The sequence below is a fragment of the Balearica regulorum genome, chromosome 7 (genome assembly GCF_011004875.1).
Source record: "Balearica regulorum gibbericeps isolate bBalReg1 chromosome 7, bBalReg1.pri, whole genome shotgun sequence".
NCBI lineage: Eukaryota > Metazoa > Chordata > Aves > Gruiformes > Gruidae > Balearica > Balearica regulorum.
Genome location: NC_046190.1, coordinates 24,378,428 through 24,405,561, shown reverse-complemented (window position 1 = coordinate 24,405,561; position 27,134 = coordinate 24,378,428). Strand labels below are relative to the sequence as shown.

At 36.5% G+C, this 27,134-nt stretch overlaps 1 protein-coding gene across 9 annotated transcripts in view; it reads right to left on the bottom strand.

Annotated features, from left to right (window-relative positions):
* The window catches only part of KAT6B (lysine acetyltransferase 6B), a 113,901-nt gene that overhangs the window by 50,341 nt on the left and 36,426 nt on the right, over window positions 1–27,134 (bottom strand). For all 9 annotated transcript variants that reach the window (XM_075758606.1, XM_075758612.1, XM_075758605.1 and 6 more), the window contains exon 3: window positions 3,312–3,420. In XM_075758606.1, coding sequence (XP_075614721.1) covers window positions 3,312–3,420 — 109 coding nt within the window. The remainder of the gene's footprint in view (window positions 1–3,311; window positions 3,421–27,134) is intronic.

Here is a 27,134-nt window from a genome sequence, read left to right as displayed (position 1 = left end):
CAGAAGGACTTATTTCATCAACCATGACTTAACAACTATATTAACACATTAAAGTGTAATCATAAACCAATTACTTCCATATAAGTACATTTAATTCCAGTTATCTACCCTGCACAGAAGTGATTTACTTCAAGGAGCAAGTAAGTTGTGGTTGAAATTGTTGATTTTAACTTTGCCTTAAGTAAATAACGGAGAAGTTTAAACATAAAATACGTCCATTCTCACTAGTCGGTAACCATGCACAGATTAGGTGTAACTCTATTTCTCTGTTACCTGCCAACATAACATTTCTCATTCAAGCAATTACACAGCTTAATACATTTGTTAATATCCTTAAGTGTTAGGTTTTATTATCGGACAAAAATTCAACGAAAAAATCCATTGGTATTAAATATGAAGATTCTGCTTTTAACTCCAAGTTCTTGAGCCACAAATAACTAGAGGCTGGAAGAGAGCTAATGGGAATCATCACTACGCATTTGCCATGTTCTTTTACTCTCTTCATGTAGGTATGCACTAGCAGAAATTTTCAGACTTCAAAACACCATATGGCATTGTTCTGTAATAGCTGATAATACTTACATTCTTCATTTTGGACACAAACTGACATAGTGTCAATAATAAACAAGTAGAGGGTAATGCCTACCAGACAAGAAGTGGCAATCAACACAGGCTTCACTTTTAAAAGGGACAATGTTTAACTACTGTCGTAGTTTAACAATTTCTGTAGTCAGTTAAATGGAGTCACTGTCACCGTCAGTGATTTTACAGCTAGTTTCTTCAAATTTGAAAGAGTTGAAAAAGGGAAAACATGTTTTTGACTTCAAAATTTGCAGTATTTCAGTTCTAACTGATCTAAACTGAAATCGAGAACATACCATCTCCTCCACATCCAGAAGCCAATACATCTGCCAAGAGGTTTTCAACACTTGATCAATCCCTAGTTTGAAGTGTTTCAGATAGTAATTTCTCATGGTTCAATCAGTTGATTTTCTTTTAAACCTCAGTTGCATCAATATTTTAATGTAGCACACAAGTTTAACAGACTACTGGAAATTTAGACCTTTGAAAGCTGGCAACTTCCACCAGGAATACATATAGGCTTACTTTAAAATAAAGCTATTAAAAAGTTAAATGCTTTAAAATTCATTCTTATCCCTCCCAGCTAGAAAAAGGTAAAATTTGTGATACGTTGATGTGGCAGAAATAGGTGAGATCAGGAAGTTAAGACAGAACATCTCCCTTCTTTGTGACTGAAGGCAATTCCTTTCATCTGTCCATTTTTGTTTCCCCATTGAAAAATAAACATGGCCCAAATTTGCAAAGGATTTGACAAAACAGCTAGTCTTTTAAAAGAATAAGCATTATATCAGTGACAACAATCACGCACAATGCTAAATTAAATATGCTAGTATCTCCAGTTACTTTTAACATTGATACAAGTGTTGGGAACTAATTCACAAAAATACCCAGACAGTTTCTTTCAGAACACAGAAGCACTACCTGAAGAGACACAAGTAACTGACACAAAAACATAAAGGAAAGCAGACCTGCCAGTAGTGGGCACTGCAATTTGATCTCCAATCAACTGAACAAATTTGCTTGCTGTGCACACTGTGCAATTTCTTTTATGTTTGTTAGACAGCAAGACCAGCTTTGAGATACACTGCAATGTGCAAAATTACCAATCCAATTACAATAAACCTCCACTTGAGTGAGGTTTTGTTATTTACAAATTGCATTGAGATTGGTTTTTATTTTACTTAGGCATCGAGATTGGTTTTTATTTTACTTAGGCATCGAGATTGGTTTTTATTTTACTTAGGCATCGAGATTGGTTTTTATTTTACTTAGGCATCGAGATTGGTTTTTATTTTACTTAGGCATCGAGATTGGTTTTTATTTTACTTAGGCATCGAGATTGGTTTTTATTTTACTTAGGCATCAGTAGCTGAAGTTTAACCATCCAGCAATCTGATTGGCAGTCTCAACATTTCATTCTTTATACCTAATACATCTGAGGAACTAATTAAAGGTAATTTCATCTTAATGAGGCAGAGAGAATGTATCAGTGTTAATTCAAATGGAAGCTGATCCATGAAAGTCAAGACTTCCAGTTCTAAAGTGTCTTAGACCTACCAGGGGTTTATTACACAACAGAAGAGTAGCTGATATCTAAGCTCACCTGATTAATGTAAACTCTGCATACCAGAGCCTAACCAAGCACAAATCCTATTAAATTTCGAAATATTAGAATACAGATTTGAAAAGACAGGAAACCTGTAAACCGTTAAAAGAGGACAGTTTAAAAACTATGGGGTTTAGTTTTTCATACTGGGGTGAAAAAGCCACTTCCTTACGTCACTGTTTAATCATTTCCTTAAATATACTAAAAAAAAATACACTGGCTAAAATACAAAGAATCTCTCTGGGGTGTCAGATTCAGAAGCACACGATCAAAAGCATATCTTGATTAACTGAAAACACATTTTTGATCCACTCTATTTTGTTTTTAGTCAACTACTTATGTAGCTATCACAGTGTCCAAGACAGTCTGTGTTCAGCACACCTACAAAATGATGATATGCATGGACCCCGAATTCAAAGACACCAAAACAATACTTTCACTTCCAACCTTCCCAAAAGCAGTGCTGGCTTACGTAGACCCTACTGCTTCTCTATTCATTTCCCTCCTGAGCACTTCTCTCTTCTTCATTCTGGCATAGAAGTTGGTATGGCTGTAGAGTGGACTCGACTGGGGAACCGATCAAGCTTGTCTTGCACCTACATTTGTTGCTCAATCCAGTTTATATGCAACCAAACTAAATTCCCACTTGACTAACAAAAGAATTTTATTAAAAAATGAACTGGATACATGAGATACACAACAGCAAAGACTGCTACACAGTCTTTATTATTATGATTACTCCTCAACTTCTGAAATGTTGCAAATCTGTGTAAGCAAAATTCTTGATCATCATTTGATGTTACAATGCAAAACTGGGTTTTCAGATCAAACATAGATCCCAAATAACAACAGAATTCCTGTATTTTACAAGTGTGGTTTCCCTATTAATTTACTCATCAGATCTATGTTTTTGGCATAATGATGAATTCACATCTCTCATTTGTAGTTATCCAGATGACAAAATTTTGGTAAAAAAATAAAAGTCTCTTCCACCCCCCTGCCTTTGTTTCAGTCCTCAATCTACATCCAAAGAGAGGATGACATTCAGAAGCTGAAAATTTTTTAACCTTAGAAACAGACTTAAACATCAACATTTTCGTATTTGTAAATTCAGCCAACTTACCACTGCTGCCACAGTCCGCACAAGACAACAGCTCTTCTGGTTTTTTTTCACGATTCGACTCTTTCGTTCCCAAACAAAAGCTACATATTGGGATGGGATCAGCTCGTGGCTAGATTTAAAAATAAACAGAGTTAGCTAGCAAAAAACCAAACAAATAAAAAAAAACCCCATCACACACACAAAAAAAAGGCAAGCAAGCAGCCTCAGCGGTCTTTTTCACTTTTACATAACATTCCCGACATTTTGTTGAACCACGTACTAATTACCAAGACAAATATCCATCTTACTAACTTTGGAATAAGAAAGTTTATCATCTTAACATTTCACAAACGTTAGGTTGGCCTATAATAAGCAACCTTGCGTACTAATCCATGTAAACTTCTCCAATACAAGACCACTTAACAAAAACAAGGAAGAGTTAGAACTTAGGGTACTAATCTAGAATAAACAATTTCAACTCCAGAACATGATCACTTGTTCTTCAGATGTAATAGTACTCAGAGATGCAAACTGGCCTTTACTACAGATAAATATAGTTCCTTTCCACAAGAAAAACAATTTTTTGTAACTTTTACAAAAACTTCTCATATTTAAGACATACTTCATTACTTTTCCATCCAATACAACTCTCACTTCCCTCTGAGACTACAATTTTAGGGTAAAACCACTGTATTAACAGATCAACAGTTACCCGTTCCAGTCTTATGAGCCCCATCAGCTATGATGCACAATCAGAATTAAAAAATTGGCAAATCTTTCAATGTCTGGAAGCAATACACAGAACTTTTCAGACAAAGATTTAAAAATTGATACAAATTTACTTCCCGATCTTCTTAATGTGCTCTCTGACAAACTATCAAAGATTAAATACCCCAAAACAGTTTCTGCAGTAACTTCTAGAGTTTTAATGAAACCACTTACCTGCATCATCCAAAATATTCATGTATTAATGCCTACATAGAAGTATCTGTAAACAGATCTGTAACAAATAAAGTGATGTGCAACTATTTCTTCAAGTGGGATACTTGAATAATAAAGTACGTTCCCAGACTGGCTTCTAGCAGCTACTATCACAACAACTCAGAAATTAAAATAGTTTCTTTCGCAAATTCCTAGTTTCCAGATTTAGCTAAGCAATACTGTTAGTTTTATATATCAAAGTAATTGTTTTCACCTTAAATTTTTTACATTTCCACTCTATGCCACAATACTTTGAAAGCTGACAGACTATCTTCACTTGACCTACGAATCTGTATTCCATTACAGTTCTGGGAAGTAGGGAATGTTTGTTTTTAAGGGTATTCTTGACAAGACAACAGTTCCATGTAAATATCCCCTTATACCTCAACACAGCATAATACAGAAATACTGAAACCAGGGTTATATTCTTGAGCTTTAGGATCACCTTAAATCAGGCAGCAGATTCCAAATGACACCAGCAAGGTAAAGTTGTCCTACCCAGCCAAGAGGAGCACACATATCCTTGCCCTAGCCAACAAACACTTCCATATAAACACCCTGAGGCACGGTACTTTTTCTGAAAGCTTAGTCCTCAGAAGGTCTGCTCACTGTTCATCTCTTCACAATCTAATTATCGGAATACTGGCATACTGGTATACTCCAAACAACATACATAAAAGATGAACAGAGCCAAAAACTTTTCCTAAGTATGTATATGGCTGTTCTCTTCAATAAACTACAAAAGGGAACTGCAATATTACCTTCTTACAACTACTAGGAACAAACATCATTTACGGTCCTTAGTCTTACTAAGGCCTCCATTACGGATTATATGGATAGCTGAAATAATAAATTGCTATCCGGACAAAAATAATTGTCGAAGTTATAAAACTGGCAGATTTCCAATTTAGTCATGCTTCAAAAAGTTTATAAAAAGTTTATCGATATTGTTTGTCAGTTTTGGCTGGATGGCATTGAGTGAGATCAGTAATTCTCTAAGTGGGAAAGGATATACCAATTACCTGCAGAATTTTTCACTTGCAAGTTAAAACCAATGAATATACAAATAAAAGAAAACGAGTTAGTTACTATTCTTGCCAGTAAGATATCGTAATTCCAGAGATCTATCCCATCATTATACTTTTAACAGACTTGTATTTGGAGCAAAATGATATTAACAAAAAAATAAATACATAAACTAGACCAATGATCATCAGCAGAAAAATGGTCCAGAACTATCCAACACAACTGTTCACTTGCAGCATACTATGGACATTTCTTAACTGCTACTTAAAGTTTAATACAGATAATTTTAAAATAAAGATTATTCTTCCAGTGGAATCCAGTAAAAATCTCTTCCATTCTCCTTCCCTTTGATATAACAGTGCTTTAGTCATTTCAGAAAGGCTCGCTCTGATAAATAATTTACAAAACATCACATATCATTCATATAATGAAACAAATCCCAGTCCACAATCTCATTTATCTAAGATATTTTTTTTTTCTTGCTCTAGGAGAAGATACGGCTATTAGCCAACATTCATTTACTTCCCTATTTCACTCCACCACTACCCTCCTCTTTTTGTTTTTTGTTTTTAACTGAAGGTAAAATAAAGGACAAAGGTTGTTGGCAGTTCAGGGCTACAAAGACTGATGTTCCTGTAGCAAACCTAATAATAGAGAGCTTGCAAATCCTACCACTTCACACACAAGTTTTCAAGAAACTTACAGGCTCCAGTACATATTTTGAAGCCATTTACATTAATAAGTGTATTACTGGGTCTGATGTCTGAGCTACTGAAAGTTAAGAATACACACATTCTTGTCGGCACAGTAAACAAAATGTAATTTCATACTGCTTTAGCTTGCACAGTCAGAACAAAACTATATTCATACTGGTAGTACTGTTTCTGGCTCACAGCTGTCTCAGGATAAATTAAATGAGTTTTGGGTTGGGTTTTTTGTTTGTTTTGTTGTTGGTTTGGTTTTTTTACTGGGTCAGAAGATAATCCAAACAGAAATGCATCTCCTACCTGTATCTCTTTTCTTAATCACTAGTTTCTCTTCTAAAATATAGCAATAGAGTATCATTATCTTCTGGAAACCAATAATTAGTCACAAAGAAGGTTAATTCCATTTCATCTCTTACAGGAACTAGTATGGCCAGTTACTCAACACAGCAATATATTATACTAGATGAACCGGCAATATTTTTCTTGTTATTCAACCTCAGTTTAAAAGGCAAATAACTTTTTCATCTAATATTTAAGAACCACATTAAGAACCGTGTTACAAAAGTATGTATGGTGTCTGCTCTGTCACTGAAGATAGGTCTGGATAACGCTTATCCAGTAACATACTATTATTTCTGTAGCAGAGCTAACGAGCTGAGAAGAATTTTTCATTCCCTTAATTTCAGGAACAAGGTAAATTACAACAACTTTCAAAAGGGTTTAGTTTTTATGGTCAGTAGAAATGTACATTGAAATTTAAAAGGCTGCCCTGTTCAATTAACTGTATTTCCAATTGCAGTAGGGGCAGATTTGCAGAAAATTCATACATTGTGCCAATATGCAGTTGCATTCAGAAACTAAAGCTTCACAAAAAGCAGTCAGGCAATAGGATTTAAAATATGTATGTATACACACCCCCACAGAGCAACAACAGACCATCAACTGACCATCACCTCAGCACCTGTGAACAGGTTTTCTTTTACTTTCCAATTATTTAAGCATCATACATCCAACCACCACAGCCCATCAATCCTCTAAATATCCTTAAAACCAGGTATTTTCACTGTCATCAGTACTTTTGGCTCAGAAACCCTTGTGATGCAAACACTGTGATCATCCGCCCAAATTACATTCTTAGTTTCCCTACAGTAAGTAGGGAAGAAAGGATTATGTTGCAAAATTCAGTATATAGATTTCTCAAATATATACAAGTTTTAAACAAATCGTATTACCTTACACTGACAAATTAATTATTAGAGTTTGGTATTTAATCCTGCTACACATACAGTACAAATGTTAAACCAGGCATTATTTGTAACATTCACAATAGGAAGTCTCAACTGTATCCCCCCCTTCCCTTCAGGCAAAAATGCAGAGGCAAAGTTATTCCTATAAACAACCACTTACTGCAGCTGATCAGAACTCTGTCATAAAAGGTGCATGAACCAGAAAAGCTATGCAGGTACACTTTTGAGACCAGCTTACTAAAAAGAGTATCGCAGACTATTTAGCGGGCCTATCAGTGTCTCTGCTTTAGGCATTATATAAACCCTTGCTCTGATCTCCTAAACGCACCACCTTCCTAAAGAGGGCACTAAGAAGATGCAGCTCAGTTACCCCCAACAAAAATTTGGTATACCATATACAGTATGATTATTTTTTTGTGTGCTGCATAGAAGACCCCACAAACAAATCAAAACTATCAGAACGAGTATCAAATCCAAATGCCCACCATTAAGTATCTAGAGAGAAATATTGAAGACCATCAAGTTTGAAAGTGATTGCCTTTCATCAGGAGGGTAATGCAAACCCATTCACAATTTCACCTCAGTGTGCCTACACATCCTCAACCTAAGTGATGGGAGAAGAAAGATTTTCAAGCTGTTAACCCATCATACAAAGCAGGAATGCATGAACAGCAGAACAAGTCATGGGGATGGGGAGTGGGCAGAAGGAGAGTAGAGAGGGCAAGGGGAGACTGCAAGTTGGTGAAGCAGGTGAGGTGGAGAAGGAGAGCATCACAGCTCATCCTCTTGCATGAATTTGATACAGGGTAGAAAAAAGGAAGGAAGAGCAACCATCACATAACAAAGGAAAAAAGAAAATGCATCAGTGACATCATTCACCATTAAGAATCTAAAATATCATCCAACTTTAACATCTGACAGAGCAGAAAGAACAGTGAATTAAGAAGCAGAGATTAGTGTTTCCAGATTACTGCCGTAATTAGAAAAAACCCATGGGCTACCCAAGGAATACTGTGAAGTTTTTGGGCCCAAGGAGGGTACTAGCCCCATGTCCACAGACTAGCAAGTACTCAAAGTGCCAGAGATGTCAGTGGAGCACTGCATACTACAGCAACCTTACCTCGAAAAGTTCAGGTTCCCCCCACACACTCCCATCTTTATTTTAGAATAATCACAGCCCCAAAATGTAATTTCATAACATTTATAAGCTCATTGTAGGTAATTTTTTTTGTGATTATCCTAACACTTAAGACTGTTTTCACTAAAAATTATACAAATGTGCGTACACTAAATTTTGATTATAGCTTCATCATTTCAGTCACTTCAGAAAACAAGAAAAAGACATGCTTAGTAAGTCTGTGCTACAGATAAATATTAAAAATAACAAAAATACTGGGTTTGGTGACTTAAGGAAGTGTCCTGTAATTGGTTAAAAAAAAAAAAAGAAACTGGAGTTTCAACTATTTAGCATAGTTTACAAGTTCTGAAACATTAACAACCCACTATCCTTACTGCTTTCTCAGTCTTCACATATACTGCAAACCCTGAGACTGGTCCACATAAACATCATACTAATGCTAACAACTTAGTGTTAGCATTTAGTTATACGTGCACAGTTTCCACCTTTAAGCAAACACTTAGAAGTAATTTCTGCAACCAGTAAGTGATTTTATTTATTTATTTTAATGAATCACAGCTATCTATTTTGAGAAACTAACAGGCTTTGCCACTGGATAAAATGAATCCTTGGTAAAAATTCAGCTGGACTTCTGTTACCTTACGCCAGAATTTGTCTCAAAATTCTGGCCCAAAATAACAATTTTTTTTCCTACTGTAGTTTCTGTGCTTGAGGAATTTATGTGCTCATCTGACTACATTTATAATTCCCATGGAATTCTCAAAAACATTTAGTATGTTCTAACATCCCACCCCCCAAAAAGTGACATTAAATCCTGAAAAGTCTTATTTTTGAGTATGCAAAGTTACTCACAACTATAAATCTCACCTAAAGCATTGCTATAGCACTCTGAGGCTTTAAACAGATTGTCTGAAAACTGTTAGGCATTAGTTGTGTACACACAATTATGGTTTTAAGTGCTAGTCCCATTAAATGTTATACACACATTAAAATAAATGAAAAGTTAATTTTGAACAGTAAACCAAAACCCTCTACTGTTCACATTTGCAACTGTCTCTCAATGCCTTTTCAGAAACACCTCATCATCCGACAACTTGCTGGAAGACATGTACTTATGTGTGATACACAAATATTAGATCTCTCATCCTATGAATAGAAACAGAAACAGCGTGCAAGTAATTTCAGAGTTAAAAGGATAGAGGGGCAAATTTTACTGAAAATGGAAACTGCAACAATCTTCACTAGAGATCCACTGTTCTGGTCCAAGTCTTTGCCCTACTTCAATTACTTAACTATTTACAGCTTTAGGAAGGACCGAAGTAGTAAGCTTGCTGTCTCAGAATACCTACATTTTCACAAAGCACCTTCATGGGCTATGTGGGGGCTTTTGGAGAGTTTTGGGGTTTTTTTTGTTTGTGTTTGGTTTGGGTTTTTTTTGTTTACCATCACATTAGTTTGAAAAAAAGAAGTCTTTGAACAAGAAATACCACCAGCAGCATCTCTAAATACTGTTTTTTAAAAAATTAATATTGAAAAACAAAAACTGAATGAGCCATAGGAACTGATTTCTAGTCTCAGCTACTGAAGCAGTTGCTGCTCTGGGTCACAGGCAAGGCAAGGCATTATGAGTACTGTCAGCTGCAGTCCCCTTACTGCACCCATTCTGTGCGTATAAAAAATTGAGCTTACTTTCCACATCTGAAAAAAGTCCATCATGTTTCAGGAACTAGTTATAATAACGTAAGCTAAACTTTGATTTTTATTTTTTTTTAAAAAACAATTTCTTAATGACAACTGTCCAGTAGATCCCACGTTAGCTCTACAGTACCACACAGGTATTGCATGGTAAAAAGTACGCACTAACTCAAATTATGGTAAAAACATGCTGACAGGCTATTACTGCAGAAGTGTGAAAACATCAGACCTGCTACAAACCTTAATGTAGCTCCTATACATTCAGAAAGCACAGAGCAAAAGCCAGCACAAGGGCAGTTCAAAGAAAAGAGGACAGTACAGGGTGCCAAATTTTTTTTATTACACCTTTAAGTCAATACATTACATAAACAGTATGTGTTGAGGAATAACTATAGTCTGAAGCGTCTCCTCTTCTCCCAAAAGATTACCTTCATTGCTATAATACAGGTTCATGTTCTCTTTTGCTCTATAAAACTCCAATTCCCTTACTGCACAGTGGCTCCCTCTGCTCACATCCCCCTGCTGTACTTTCAAAGGTTATGTCCGTATGGCAATTATGATATACAACATAAGTGTCAGAGGTATGTAAATTATCCAAAACTGAGGAGTTTAAAACCCTTCATGTCCTCCTGGATTCACACACCCCAAAAGGCATTTAACTGCAACAATGATACCAGATTTTGAACCACATTCTTGCAGGCCTGTGACTTACCCTTTGTGTGCACACAGAGCAATCAGTGGATGACAGGTAAAGATTGTAAAGGCACACATATAAAGACTGTCTCTCACATGTTATTGAATCGTCACCTTGAAAACAGGAAATCTCACTTCCATCCTGCACTCCTGATGAGGTGGGAAACTCCTGAAAGTGCATCCAAATTGATATATTTCTACAGGTAACAGCAGGAGGGGGAGCACTCTCCCCACCTCAGCCCAAAGAAAACTATGGTTCCTTAAACAGGCTTAAGAACTCTATTCACCTGAGCACGAGTTCCTTTGCAAACCTGTGCTGAAATGATGTATGCAGAGCACACAGTAATTTTTTTCTACCTTTTGATTGTTCTTCAGCTAATAATTCCATGTAATATCTTAAAACAACTTTTTTTTTAAAAAGCCAAGAAGTGTAAAAGCAAAAAACTTGTCTCTTCCTTCCTACCCTGAAAAATATGGGCAAGCCTACAATGCAAACTTGTATGTTTAGAAATTTCTCTCCCAGAGTATTCTAACTAGCTCTTACAGGAAAATGTATAATCTACCTCCCCAGACATGATGCATCCCACTTGAACACAGCTCCCCACATCACCTTGTATGCCTTAGTATTAACCTCATCAGTCAACAAGCATCACTACAGCTGATGGAACTGAACAGAAAAAGCTAACCTGCACCTTCATAAACAAGCACAGTCACAAGGAAGACATGCATAAAATAGTATACACTACTAGACAGTTTTCTAAACACAGTTTCTATTTTTAAGTTACTGAAAGGAGCATTCCTGCTCTGTCTTCCAAACTGGGAAACAATACAATGCAGAACAGGGGAGCTTGCAACAATTACTACTTAGAAAGCAGAACGCAACTTCAGGCTTCAAGTTGCTTTTCCTTGCAATATGAAAAACATCAATAAAAGTCAAATTCTATTTCAGATTAGACTTTTGTTGTTTCATACAATAGTACAAGGTATTAGAAACTAAACCCAAAACTAATTTCAACATATTAAAGTTGCTTTGGCTGTATTCAAGAAACCAGCGAAGATTAGGGCTCTGCATAGTGAATATTGCTCAACATACAGAGAAGAGGAAACGCTGATCAAAAAAGCCACAAAACCCCCACAGAAACACACATGCACACACATACTTTTTAGAAAAAGGGTTTTATTCATTTGCCCCGGTCCTCTTAATTAACTTCATATAACCCAAACTGTATTCATGTTTTGTTTGCAGTTTATATCCACTGAAAATTTTAAAAATCTACTTTCTGTTGAAAAACCACCACCAAAAGCACAGAATATATCTGGAGAAGGGTGCAAAGCAGCAGCTCAAAAGTACAGTTAAATCTCCCAGTCCTCTGGAGGCTCAACTTTCACTTCAAACAGAATCAATCTAAAGCCTCTACACTTATGGGGGGGGGCTTTCAAACAATAATCCTGGTTTAATAGACACACAAGACTATTGCAGACAGCCTAAAAACGCTTCCAATATGTCTAGGCCCTGTTATATTTTCAAGAGTTACTGAACTAGGATACTTATTTAAATTGTACCCCTTCTGTGATTTTTGTCAATTCCTATAGTAGCACTACAGGAGAAAGAAGGCTCTTCTCTCCTGAATGGGATGGAATATGTTATTTCACATGTGGGTTTCCTGCTTTGGTCCTGCACCTAGGACTAAATAGTTAAAAAAAATTTCATCTTTCCATTACTGTAGTCATAAGTACATCATAAAATAAAATTAAAAAGTCCTACAGGCTAGTAATATAACCGGGCTATGAAGAAGGCTCTCCACAAGTCCCTCCTGCATTCTCCGTTGTGAGATTAGAGTCCAACTACAGACCCTGCCACTAAGGGGTACTTATGCTTACCAGCCCAGTTATTTATAACTCAAGCTGTAAATACATCCTATATACACTGCAGTTTTCTAGTTGCATCTTCCTGTAATTCTGAAGACCATCATCTATACTATGCTAATTAACCATAGGCCAAGCAGTCTTTGGACTTCTTGAAACTGTCTCCTTCAGTGGTTTTGAAGTGAAAAGATCAAGGAGGGGGGGAAGTTAGTTTAGTACTTTCAGCTATGTTATTGATATCTGCGGCAATATATTCTCTTCAGGAATACAAGTTTATAAGCTGTCTCTATGAAACAGGTGAGACGGAAGAGACCATGCACCATCAGCACTGCATGTAGACAATGTTTTCCAATTCCAAATTCAACTACTATGGGTTTGCTCCCTTCTTTCACCTTCTGCAAGGTACCCTTGGGAAATCGATTCAAAATATATTTGTAAGTTAAGTTCTGTATAAACATATCTCAAATCCATTTTCTTTACACCTAACATGTAAAAAACTCTTGTCTTCAGATTAATCCAAAGGGATGTTTCAGTAAAACTGGAAGGGCTCCAAAAGTTTTTCCTTTTTCAACTCCAAACTTTGTCATTTCTGTTCCCTTCCTTGCCTACTATGAGATCAGCAACTGGTTCAAAAATCTTTATTTCTTGAGCTGGAGTTCAAGATATATTTTATTTATTTTTTAAAATTAAACTCTTCAATCTGGCGCACAGAACATCTTCAAGTGTACCAACAACAGGCTTGCGTTTCTTCATTCCCTCCCTGAAGCAGTCCATTGACTCCCACAGACCAAAGTGAAACTACTACTGCAGATCCAACCAAGCAGATTATACCTAAAGTTGTATTACTCCTTACATAGCAATCATTAGTCAAAGTCTGAAGTCATCTTCCAAGTAACACCTTTGCTTTTTAAGTAGCCCAAATTCTTCTTTTTCCCAAGTAGTAAGTTTTCACACCTCCCTCAAAACTCAATCCTTTAAATTGATCTAGATGTCTTAAGAGCATTACGTATTTCCCTTACCACATGCTCCATCACTTGTCACAAAAACAATGCACTTAAGCCCTAAAACAATGACCTATCATTCTCATCCTCATCATAACCTCATCTTCTATACTATCAACCACAATCCCGTCTATTTTTGTTTACAGCATGTAAAAACGAACAGCATCCACATCATTGGTATGTAACCCTTCCAAGAATCTCACCTTTAACTTTACTTCTGAACGAATACCTAGAAGTGAACTTAATTACATCTAGCTTTCTATGATCCTGCTCATCACTTGCTTATTTTCACATTTTCTTCATACATTTCAGTTTCTTCATATGCTTAGGAGATTTCCAAACTTGTTGGCATGGAATCCATTGGGTTTTGTCACATGTACATACAGTTGTTTGAATGGGATTGCATTTCCTAACTCCAAATTCTACCTGCAGCTAGGCTGAAGCAGCTGACACATGTAATCACAAGCAGGTAAGCAGTGGTGCAATTCACAGACCATGATCCCACGGGCATGACAATTTTTACATTCTTTGGGAAAAGTATTGCTTTTAAGCAGATTAAATAAACTCCAGTAGAAGCAGCACACACTTCATTGCCATAATATTATGTTTACTCAGATGTTTGTATATATGCATATTTTTATTCATAACTTATTACCAAAGTCATCCTACATAAATGTGTATAACATGTTGACAGTGTGGCACAGGATAATTATTAGTTGTCTTGATGCTAATTGCTCAGGGAAAATGTTTAATTGCATATTAAATTGATCATATGCATATTTTATTTAGTTTACTCTTTGGGGCAAGTTTACTGTCAGCACTATCTAGATCTGAGTAGCACTATACTAAAAACAGAAGTAGGGCTTCATGAGACTGGGCTATCATCTCATTCTACTTCAAAATGAAGCAGCTGAATTTCTACACAAAGTCAAGAACTATCCTGCCTAGTTGCCTCACATATCTGAAGGGAAAATATTAGGACCAAACCAAAATTATTAAGGCTATAAATTCTACAACGTGGTATGGTATTACAAGATAATTATTTCTTTAGATTTCTTTCACTGACATGATTATGAAACAGAAGCTTTAAATACAGAGAGCTATATTTTGGGTTTCTTGTGGTGGGGTTTTTTTTTATGGGTTTGTCTGGTTGGGTGGGTTTTTTTAAAAAAAAAAAGGATTTAGTCTTAACATATGCATATAACTACATCCTTTCTGCTTGAACAATTATTTTAAGAGCACATGCAATACAAATAATGTCACTGTAAATAACAGTCACTCCTCTTACTGAGGCCCAAGTAGTAGAGAAGTAACATGGCTAAACATCTGTATTCCTATGGGCAACAACTGACAGCAGCTAGGCCATTAACCTTCCCACTGCTGAGTCACTATTTTTTACTTGGTAAAAACACCCACACTAAGATAACTACTCCACCAGGTGAGCTACAGAACAAGTGAAAAAATAAAAAAAATAATCTATTTTTCATTTATTTGTTTTAAAATAATAAAGTCATTCCTGGTCTCTTTTCTGAACAAGAAGGAAGCTGGACAAACAGCTGATTAAATGCTAACGCTTCTCTCCCCCCCACTCCTGCGACAGTAACTGAACTTTATTCTTGAGAGAAGAAAAGCAGTTTATTCAACAGCCAAGACACTGAAATCACTTGCAGGCATTTACTTTCACAATCCATTGCTCAAGACACAATGCCATTGAAAATCTGCCAGGTCTGTAAAGTGTATACAGTGTATTTTATACAAGACCTAGGAGAACAGCAGTTTTTCACTTGATCAAGTGCTGAAATCCATGGCAGAGGGATAATAAAGGTGAATAGGCAAAGTCACCCTATACCCCAAGGAGTTACTTAAGAGGTTGGCATTTTCAAACAAATGAAACAGACTCCTCTGTTAGTCTCTGATTCTTTATATGTATAGGCAATGTTCAAAATTGACATACTGTGAAGAAATTACCCCCCAAAAAATCAAAATGTAATTTTGTAGTTAAAAACCCAGATCACTGTAGTTCATTTCACAAATACAGTAAAGTTATCTCCATTAGAATATAATAAAGCACTGTTAACTAGCCATGCTACATAAACCAGAGCTCAAAAGGCTCAGAACAAAATCAGTAAATATTTCCAGTAAATATTTTACCAAAGACCAGATTTTCTTAGAAAGGTTTCCAAGTAGGCCTATTACAGTTAAATTAAAGTCTCCTGAAGAAGGCAAATCTCAAGCTTGCTTCCAACTATTACATTTAAGCTGGGGGTGGGGGGGGGGGGGAGTACTGCAGCAATTTGTATTGGAAACAAACCTAGTCAGACTAAAACCAGGGTTTGAGAGCTTATCTTCTACATTATTTCAAAGTCTGTAGTATCAAACAAAACCTGTGAAGTCCAAGAGGCCGTTCTCTGTCCCACCAATAATATTAAATTGCCATATTACTCAGGGAAAGTGTACGAGTGCTACCATCAGAATTCATACAACAGAAGAAAAGGATAGGAGGAGAGTCTTATCAAAGGTCATTCAGGCAGCAGCTTGCTTACTGTAATTTTTTGAGTGATTGTTGAACAGTGCTTCAAGGTGGCTATGCTCAGCCTCAGAAAATGCAACTGCATTGCTGATAGCCTACAGAAGAAAGTAAGGTAAGAAAGTTCCACTCCAACAAAAAGGTGTAACTAAAGGAAATAATGTATTAAAATATATTAAAAATCATCACTTAGCAAATCAGTCTAAGAACACAGTTGGACCATGCCCAAGTTTGAAATTGAAGTCTTCTAGCATCAACCTTCCTCCAACACTGGCAGGATTATTCAATGTAACAGGAAGCTGTTTCTGTTCACTTCCATTCAGTAACAGAACAAAGTATTGAAATAACCTGTACCTACATCATCATCCCCAGTGAAGGGCCAGTGCCCATTAAAACAAATCTTATCTGTAATACTCAAACTACTTCCAACGCAAGTTTTCTCAGGCAGTGTGACCACAAAAACATTGTCTTAGATCTAATTCCAAATAAGTGCAGAGCATAGCTGGGACAAGACACACAGATAAAGTAATGTAAAACATACTGCAGGAATCCACTTTGTGAGAAAATTTTCTGTGCAGAGATTTTTCCCTTGCCTCCTCCTTCACATGCAGGAGAAATGGAAACAGAGAAGCAGCGTGACAAGAGCTACACTATATAACTCACTGAACAGTCTTTAGGATAGGATTAACCTGTAAAACCAAGGGACAAGTAAACAATTAGGTCAATTTTTCACTTTGTGTACTCACTGTTCAGCTGTTTTAGCACCAGCAGATAAATACAACAAATTCTGACCATGATCTCTTGCAAGGAAGCGTGCAATTCTGATGCCTACAGACTCTACATATTTTAGGCTCTCATAGCCTAGTGTGAGAAAAGTATCTCCCTTAGCCAGTCAGAAGCAGCAAGTAGACAGTGGATTCCAAGGCTATACCGCTATTTTTTAACAGTCTACATTCAAGTATTGTTTACAGCTCTTGTCCTTTGATGGCTTAACTCTCCAGTCTTTAAAATGCTTACAACTAAGCACCTATGCTTATAGCATAAGAATACTGTCACTTTAGTGAAAACAAAAACAATTACATGTGGTGTTCTTTAACAGCAAAGTTACTTTAAATGAGTAATTACATTTATGATGAGCACAGTATCTCTCGGTTTTGCAGAAAGCAAGCATTTGTGAAACACCAATTAAGTGATACAAATCAGAATTTTTAAAGTGTAGAAAATGTTTTGAAAACTACTTGTCTAAAACAGATCACTTCAATAATAGCCTATAAAGGATCCTATATAAGCCAACCCACTGAAGAGCCCCTTTCTCTACTTTGAAGTTTACAACATAACCTAAAAGCCTTCATTACTAACAAGAAGTCTTGCTAACCAAGTCAACATCTGAAAGATCCAACATCTACACCTTGGAATTTTTGGAACATAAGTTTAACTGCACTGGATAGACTTCTTGAGAACAAAAACACAAAGCAAACATACCAAAACAAAAACTTGCAGTATAAACTGTACAGAAAGTCCTATCGAGACTTAAAATTCTGGTTGAGATAGTGACCTCACTGCCGTCTGAGCGCTGTGCCACTGATGTCAATGCAGTCTGAATTTAACATATAATTCCCTCAATTTTTAACTTCTTGTAAAATTTTCTTTGGATAGGCCATTTAAAGGGTGCTCAACTTTAAGCAAAAAACTATAAATTTTACTATTTGGGAAATAAGACATACTTGCAGCTCAAGCTAGTTTCCTTTAAAGTTTATTTGAACCCAAATGCAAGGTTCACGTTAACCGACCAATAAAAAAAGACATGCATTTCATGTTCCAAATGTAATCAGGTAATGTATATAATAGTTAATAGAAAGCACTCTGAAGTTACTTGATCTGACCAGAGTGCCTTCTACCACTGCCAAATAAATAAAAAGTATGATCTAGTTATTCCACACACACCAGAATAGTTTCATGATAGGCTAATTAATCATGAACATAACTTTTCAGACATTACATAATTTCACACAGACTTGGTTGTAGCTCCTGCCAAAGAAAACAACAGTTTGTATGGGAAATAAATCTGCACTTGAAGAGAGATGACAGTGACAAAACATGACGAGAGGAAGAAAGAGAGGAGGGAAAGGAAGGGGAAAGTATTAACATCGCACAAAAACCCCTGTATAATTTTATTACCCAAAACATAGCAAAGCTTGAAGGTTAAAAGCCAAAGTACATGAATCAAATGAACCCAGCAACTGAAAACAACTTTTCACTCTAATCTTCCTTATTTTTTTTAAATGACAGGTTATTTCTTTAAATGATGTTTGACAGAACTTCAGGAACACAAACCTAAATCACTTACAACTTACTCTAACACTTACCTGAGATTAGGAATCTCCTTCTAATAACAACGGGTTTATTTCTCATTTGGGATCGATCTAGTAGTACTCAGATCAAACACAGATCACTTACATTTCAGCAAAACAGTCTCAGATTTAAATTTCCAACCTGCCGATAAATTATTAACTGTTTAATTCAAATTATACGTTCAAAACGTGTACAATGAAAGACAGATATGAAGAGAGCAAAAAAAATCTCTTTTTCCATGTAACATATTTTCAATCCCCATTGTGGGCCTCTCTGATAATGCATTCAAACCCCAAACAGCCAAGACACTCTAACTGACAAAATAATGATCATGAAGGTAGACAGAAGATTGGGGGGAAGGGGGGAAGAATTAAAAATTGTGTGTTTGTGTGATCAAACCAATATTCCATAAGCATTAATTTCAACTCATCCAAGGGTTTACAGCAACTACCTACTTACCTAAGCCACAACACAGAACATGCAACTCTGCTCTACTACACATAAAAAAGCCTGCAATGTATATCTATGAAACAACTATGTATTAATAGATACATTTATACAGTGACCAGTTTGCTTTCTCCCATTAAAAAGGGTAGGGGTTGGTGGTCAAAGAAGGCATGTTTCCAGTCATTTAGGACATCTGCAAAGGTGTTATATTTCTACTATTCTTATATTCAGTATCTTCAATTACGCAGAGATAACAGCACCATTCTTTGGTGCTGGCTGGAAGACTTGAAGGCTGCAGACACAGTATCTGCCAGGTTCTGATGCACTGTCGCAGGAATTCCACAATTTGTTCACCAAGTGAATTGAATGCAGGCAGAAAGGACATGTACTTTTCCATCACAATACTATTTTCTTTACAGGCAGAACCACTCAGTACAGATTTCAGTTAATTTAGACTTAATCTGTTTAGCTAGACCACAAAGAACATACTAAAGAACAAAGTAGTGCATTCAAAGAAGATTTTCCTTGAAAGACAAGTCAAGTTGTGAGCGGTTTATGACATTGGTTACACAGTCTATTGCCCTTAAACACTTTTAAAGTTTCATTATACCTAAGAAAATAAATTTGCACTTGTAAAATATCTCTAAGATAGTAGGTATCACTGCTACTGTTTGGCAAAATTAACAAGTTTGTGATAACAGAGGTATCTTAGCAATTTCTCTGCTACATGCTAAATTCTTAGGGACAGCGACCCCTTTCCTTCTGCTGAGGAAATAAATGGGTTGTAGTTCCACTGCTACTGACTACTAAACACAGTTCTCCTCTCTTCCTTCCTCCTCCTCTGCATCAATGAATCAATAAAATCACAGTTAAAAAGCACTCAAGAACACCACCATGACTACAGACTCTCTAGCTTCCACTTTCGTAGTGGGGGCAACAGTTCCTTTTCTCCTGGCGATGGCAGAGTAAGAAAACATTCCCTCACACAACAGCAAAACTCACCTCACTCTAAGAGAGTCAGGAATTTCTACTGTTAGAAAGACCTGTTGAGAGCCACTTTTTCTTCAAATCCCCTATCAGGGACAGCCCACACAGCCTGCAGATTTATATACCTTATAATTATATCATAGCAATTTAATGAATCTGTATTCATATGAGCATAATTGTAAGTTTGATGGTTACTCACTCAAGTAAAGTTTATTGTTCAAAGTGTGCTGAAAAGACTGATGAGAACTAATAATTTTGTTACCTATTATACCCTATACCCCTTGCCAAATTAAAAATAAGGCAAAGAACATTTCCATATCAGAAGCCACTACCAGAGAAAATGGCAATTGCAAGCCAAATTTGCTGTTAATATCATGATTCTGTAAATGTTTCCTAACATCATCTCTCTCCCAGAAGCTCAGGGGAAAGAAGTTGCACTGGAACATCCCCAAAACATCAACATTAATGACAAGATTTTTTCATGCATTCACAATATGAAATGTTGTCTTATGGATGATAGGGAAAAGGAAGAATGGATACAACTAGGTATGTTTTCCTAAATACTCAAACACAGAATCATTGAAGGTCTTGAAAATTTAAACTAAAAATGCATGAATTTCTGCTTTAAAATCTGCATCTCTAAAATTTAAAAAAAAGAAAGCCACCACAAAAAAATCCCCACAAAACACCGTGCACCCACAGATAAAGAAAACACCATTACTCCCTCATAACAACTACAGATAATACCCACAGGTAAAGAAGGAAGTAGAAAAGTTAGGACACCCAGCAAATTCATATTTGTTACTTTCTTTGCATCTTGTTATCTTCTCCATTATAACTGAAGGAGAAAAGATATCACAAGATTCTTTTTCTACATTCTGAAGACATCTATTTCCTGAGAGAAAACACTGTTCTCCTGCCCATAATCATAGCTAATCACGCAGTATAGTTACTATTCCAGCAGTGCTTTCTAGGAAAAATCAAGACCTTCACTAAGGCATCTGCCCTCCTTATCAGAATCTGCTGACACAGTGTCATATACAGCATCTGCACTGCTTGGAGAAGAAAGGTAGGTGGAGAGTGGAACTAGAATGGAATACTAAAGCCATCATCTTAGGCAAAAGGTATTCCCCATACAAATCTACACAGCCTGCTGAAACTATTAACTCCTAAGTTCACTGTCTTTTCCCCAGAAAACCTCTGGTAAATCATCCCTGTAATGAAGTACAAAGAACCTGAAGGTGTGTCTGGAGAAGGAGACAAATTCACAGTAAAAAATAAATTGATGTCAAGTCTGACACCAGAGAAACACGGCAAACCAAAATCAGAGAGTCCTGAACACTCCCAAGGATGGAGTTTTTACAGTCTCTCTGGGCAGCCTCCTAACTTTTTCAGGAATAAATCCTTCCACTATCACAAGCACATTCTCTAAAAGCTTGAAATATCTGAATTCAAATAGAAATAAGAATCATATACAACCTACCAGCAAACAGATCACAACAGTACCACCTGATAGAGTTGCCTAAGATGTCAGAGCCATAGTTGCAATTTTTGTTTATACAGAGGGATGAATTTATTACTGCACTAGTTAATCCTCATTTCCCCACTTAAATGAATCTCCACTACAATACCAAACAATGTACCAGCGCATTTTTATAGCTTTCTCGAAGTCCCATTTAATTGAAAGCATCTGAATTAAGCTATCATCTGAATTAAGCTATCAACAGCTGTTAGAATACTAATTCAATGAAGAGATTCGGCTTCTGGTTTGGACCTTCACTCACACTGTCTTTGGATAGCTGGTAATAGTATCACTGGTTTGGGGGGGGGTGGGGTGGGGGGGGGTGGTTTTTTTGTTGTTTTTTAAAAAACCAAACACCCACACAAAAATTAGAAGATAGTACTGCTTATAGAACTTCAGGAATGTTCTTTCTTCTTCTAGCAATACTTAAATACCACCAGAGCGGATCCAGCACAGAGGAGCTCTGATGCTAACCCATGAACTGAGGCTGAATGTGCAGTTGGACTACAGTTCTGCACACACAGAGAGTCAATGTGTCATGGTCAGCAGAGGCATATAGCCCCTAAATGATACACACAAAAAAAGAGAGACAAGCCTACAGCACAGTTTTAGTGAAAAGGTGTCAGATCTGAGAAAGTAACAAAAGAAATCAATATTGATTCATTCTTAGCACTAGTTACACCAAGAACTTTTCAGCTTCAAATAAGTTTACAGAGACCGAGGGATCCTCCTCCCCACCCCAAACCCCCAAGTACACAAGATACAAAACTGAAGAGATTGTGTGATAACTGTTGAAGAGTTTGAGCCATCTGCCATATAAAGCAGTTTAGAAGTGATTGTCAATCTTCATTCAGTGATCTAATTTAGCAGAGTTAGTGAATGTGCATTCATCTGTAATCAATCTGCTCAGAGATCAAAGCAAGCATAATTCCTCTGAAGAAACTTTACTATTTGCCCTAGACATCAGTTTATTATTTTAAAGCAATTCTAAAATAATTCTTTTAAGAAACACACCCACAAACTAATAAGCTATTCATAGTTGTAGAGTATGCCACCCTGTTTTATAGCAACAAAAAAAGTAACAATTTTCTTAAACTGACCCTTCTACTCATTCAGATATATCAGGAAGAAATAAGGGAGATGCCTTAATTTTATTTCTGTTTGAAATGTGATCATCTGACAACTAAACTCTTTCATTTATTTGTAAGAATAGATGCCTATTAGGTAAGCATGAACATTGTATGGACTGTGTAGTCCATAAAGAAAAATCAATAAAAATAGTTAGTCATGTGATTGGAGGCTGAGGGGACACCAGAAATCCCCAATTTCAGTTTTGACAATGGCAAGGGGAAAGACAATTTCTCAGTGTCCCCAAAATAGATTCCTTGTCCCAAAAAAATCATTCAGCATTTGTCACCTACAGTGATACATCATCTCAGAATACACAATTTATGTGGACAGAAGTACTTAAGTTTAGCTTATGCTACTTCAGCAAGTTAAGTAACTAATGCTAGAAAGAGCATTTCTGCGTAGCAATAAACATGTACATCATCTTAAACCCATTATACATGTTTTTGATAATGCACTTGCCATTGAAACTGTGGGGTTTTTTTAAACAGCATGCAGCTCTAACATAGACCTCCCCTTTGTGTGAAAGGACCTTCTCCAAAATTCAGCTTATAAAAAAATGTTTTGTCTATACATTTACAGGATGAAATATGTATAATATATGCTGAGAGCTTAAGTGCATCAGTATTTCCTCCTAAATACTCTGCCCATCTCCTCTCTAAGAAGGAAAACCATAAAAAGGAGTTTCAAGGAAAGAACTGAAGTCTTGTGTATATTCTTTTGCCTCCTGAACAGTTTTTAAGCCTGCATCTTTCCCAATAGTTCCTCAGTTGTAGCTCTGCAAAAGGAACAGCAGGCCAGGGCTGCAAACTCTTACCCCTCCTGTCTAAGCACCAGTAAGCTAATCACAAATCAAAGGCTACAATACTTAATGATGCTAGAAATCAAACAGCTGAACAGATTCTGTTCAGGCAGAACTTCTGTGCAGGCTTAACTTACACCCAATTGATCTAATGTAATGTTGTTCTAAATTCCCCAACCACATAACATCAAATTGTCTTGGAGCAGGAAAACACACAACATGGGCAACAGAACTGGTTTATACCCAAATTAGCAGGGAGGGAGAGGGGAAAATGTGTACACAGGTGCATACACTGAAGTTCTGCATGCAAAACAAACTAGGAGGCAACTGATGCAACCAAGTTCTGTTGGCAATATCATAACAATTTTGATACTGAGGACAACAACTGCAGGCAAGCACTTAATTGAGAAGCTAGAAGTGGCAAATCAGTTTAAGCACATAATCATCTGATCACAACAAGTGTATAAAGCAAGACTGAAAGGTAAATATAAGACGCAACCAGCAAATGATCATGTTTTGGAAGTAAATTCGAAGATAACAAATGGTTGGGGCGGGGGAGAAGAGAGGCAAGAGTTTCCCCATCAACATTAACCTTCCTGGAAGACTGTTACATCTGACAGTTAAGACAAAAGAGCAGTAGAGAAACACACCAAGATGAAACACTGAAAGAATGTATTATGGAACAGGAATAATACTGAAATCACTTTCACCTCTTTAAAGTTTAATACCATTAACTTCTGTATGCAGCTACTAAAGCATATTGCAAAAGTAACAAGGATTAAGCTTAACACAAATACAACTCTCCCCAAACAAGCCACTAACAAAATTACCAGATGTATCTCTTGGATGCATCTTTAAGTAACAGTTTAAAAAGTGAAGAAACTCTTAAAATAACATGTGATCCCCTCACTCACAAGCGTAACAACAAAACCTTAAAGGATAGTATGAGCCATGTTCAATGCTTAGGCTTATGAAGAACATCTCCATTTGGAAAAGTTCTTACCATTAGTTATTACAACACCTTCCTGGAAGCAGTAAACATTTAAAGAAGTATAATGGGTGTGACCACTAATTAGTTATCATTGCCTTTTGTTTCTTTATTACTTATTATACCTGAAAAGCATATTGGTCAGGAAGCAATGCAAAAACAATAGAAAAGGTAATGTTTTTTAATACAAAAATGCATGATTACTAGGAGGAGATATTTTTGGAAACAGATAATCTTTGTATGACATAAAGAAACTGATGATGTTAAGTATGAAAATATGGGACTGAGTTAGTATCTACCCTGATCCTGTATACAAGCATTGCAGTAAAACCTATGACCTTTCATATTTACAATCAAGTGTCTAAAAATTGAATGCAAGGGTAACTGTAAAGCAGCTTTTTATGAAAAAATGCTTCAAGTACCCCAATAAATGCACAGTATATTAGACAATATTACTTCCAATCAGCTCTTTTCTACACCTATTTCTCTCCCCACCCCACCCCCAGCATTTTATTTCACTTTCAAAACCAATTTCCTCTTTTTTTTGTAAAGGCAAGATTTTAAAAGTCTAATTTAAAGCATTGAAATTATAATTCTATTATGAAATGCAGTAGATAGTTGAGCAATTTCTTTGGTCTGGTCATCCCCACTGGTAGCTACGTTCAGTAGGTTAAAAGGAGCAATGATATGCAGATATAGAATGCAATCATTATCCAACAAAACCAAGTGAGTACTCATGCCTGTACTGCTAAATTCTGGCAAGCAAAAGAAGTTGATGCAGTAAGTTCCTGGTGCAGTCCAGCTAATGAAATTCAAATCCCCTTCTCCAGCTCCCAATAGAAACAGATATGACCAGCATCTGTTTCACTAGCCCAGTGGGCTACTATTTTGTGTGCTGCAGTTTGTGGGTTCCCCCCTCTTCCTCCCTCCTTCCCCTTTCTGTCTAAGACGAGCCTGGTAGGTTTTGGTTTCCACTCAGTTTTACTATACTAACATCTGGACTGACTCCAGTTTTTCCCCAGTTTTGCTGGAATTATTAGAGTAACTGCTTTCTGACAATATATGCAGGAGTCATGTGCTTTCCAAATAAGCCATTGAAATAAAATATAGACCATAATCAAACCACTTTCAACTGCTCAGATCAAAAACCTCTTCCTCAACTTTTAGCTTGTGCACTGAGTGTTGAGACATCTTCTCTTCCGTTACGCTGTAATAGCTACCAGATCTTCTGCACTAAGGACCATTTGAATTGTTGAAGAAATCAGATACAAATTGGGACAAAGGATTCTTCACTAGTTGTGTAGGTTTATCTCTAACTAATATGACCTGTGCAAAGTAAGTTACAGTGCTGAAAATCCAAGACTGCAACATTCTTGTAGGAGAGTGTTCAGACTTGTTACATTTTGAAGGAACCTCTACCCCTGAATCAACAACAAAAAATATCCCACCACTAGCTAATTTGTTTGAACAATATATTGTGTCATGGATTTTTTGGTTGGTTGCCCTTTTTTTTTTTTTTAAACAGATTATAAATCTGTTTTCTTCAAAATTACTTCACTAGCTCTAAAACTCATGCACAAAGACAATTCAAGCACTTCAGAGACTAATATTTAGAGGGATGGGAAAGGCAAAAATAAACAGAAAGGAGGATGGATTTCAGCATTTCTGAAAGTCTGACTGCAGTCTGTTCTGCCAATATAATTTCTTAGTGTAAATCACAGCTGGCACATTTGTTTGGAGAAGGCTCTGTAGACCACACTGAACAAAGAAATTAAGATCTCCACATGGATCTTTCCACACTGTCTTTATAGAAGCACGTGCAACTGTAGCTTTATGGAGGCAGAAAATAAGTACACAGTGCAATAAAAAGAAAGCCCCTTATAACTACAACCCTATAAACTGGTGAGCCATAGTGGTAACAAGGAGTCAAGAACCTAGTGTTGCAAGCACAACCTTTTGAGATTCTGTCACCCCTCAAAGCTAAATCAGGTTGGATCCCAGGGTGAACAAGCATCAGCAACACTCACATAGCCAGGAATGTAAAGATGCAGCCATTCACCACTACCGCTGCCAAAACATAGGCTAAGCAATAAACCAGCAGCATTTAGTCTTCCCCTTAACTGACAATTATCAAATACTGACTGGGGAAGAGGGTCTTCCCATATTTAACATGCCTGTCCCATTCCTTAAGTGAGGTGTGTAAGAAGCATCCACCCCAAAGAAAAAGATTAGAGTGCAGAAGTCAAAGCAGAGTCAAATCCCAGAAAAAGTTAACACCAGCAATGCCATCTCATTCATCCATTTTAACCTTATAACATCTGAGAATCCGGAGATCAAGTGTTCGAAGAGTCAGCTCAAAGATAATATTCCACCCCCAATATCCCAAGAGTCTTCATTTCAGGGGAAAAAAAAAAAAAAAAGAAAAAAAGAAAGAAAAAAAGAAAAAGCTTTACAAAGAAAAAGTAACATGATTCAGATAGCTTTAGATGTAACAGGGGATAGGGAAATGGGACTTAAACATCAATTAACTTACAGTGGCTGCAAAACATTTGTATGTTATTTCAGAGTAGCTCAGTGCCAAATATAACCACCAGACACCAAAATACTGGAAGAATAACACCTGATCCTCCATCACCAGTGAAGCTATCAGCATTACTTACAGTGCCCTAGACCAGAGACACACACAGACAACAACTATTTTGGGAATTAGAGAGAGAAGTCCTTTTATCACTATTTA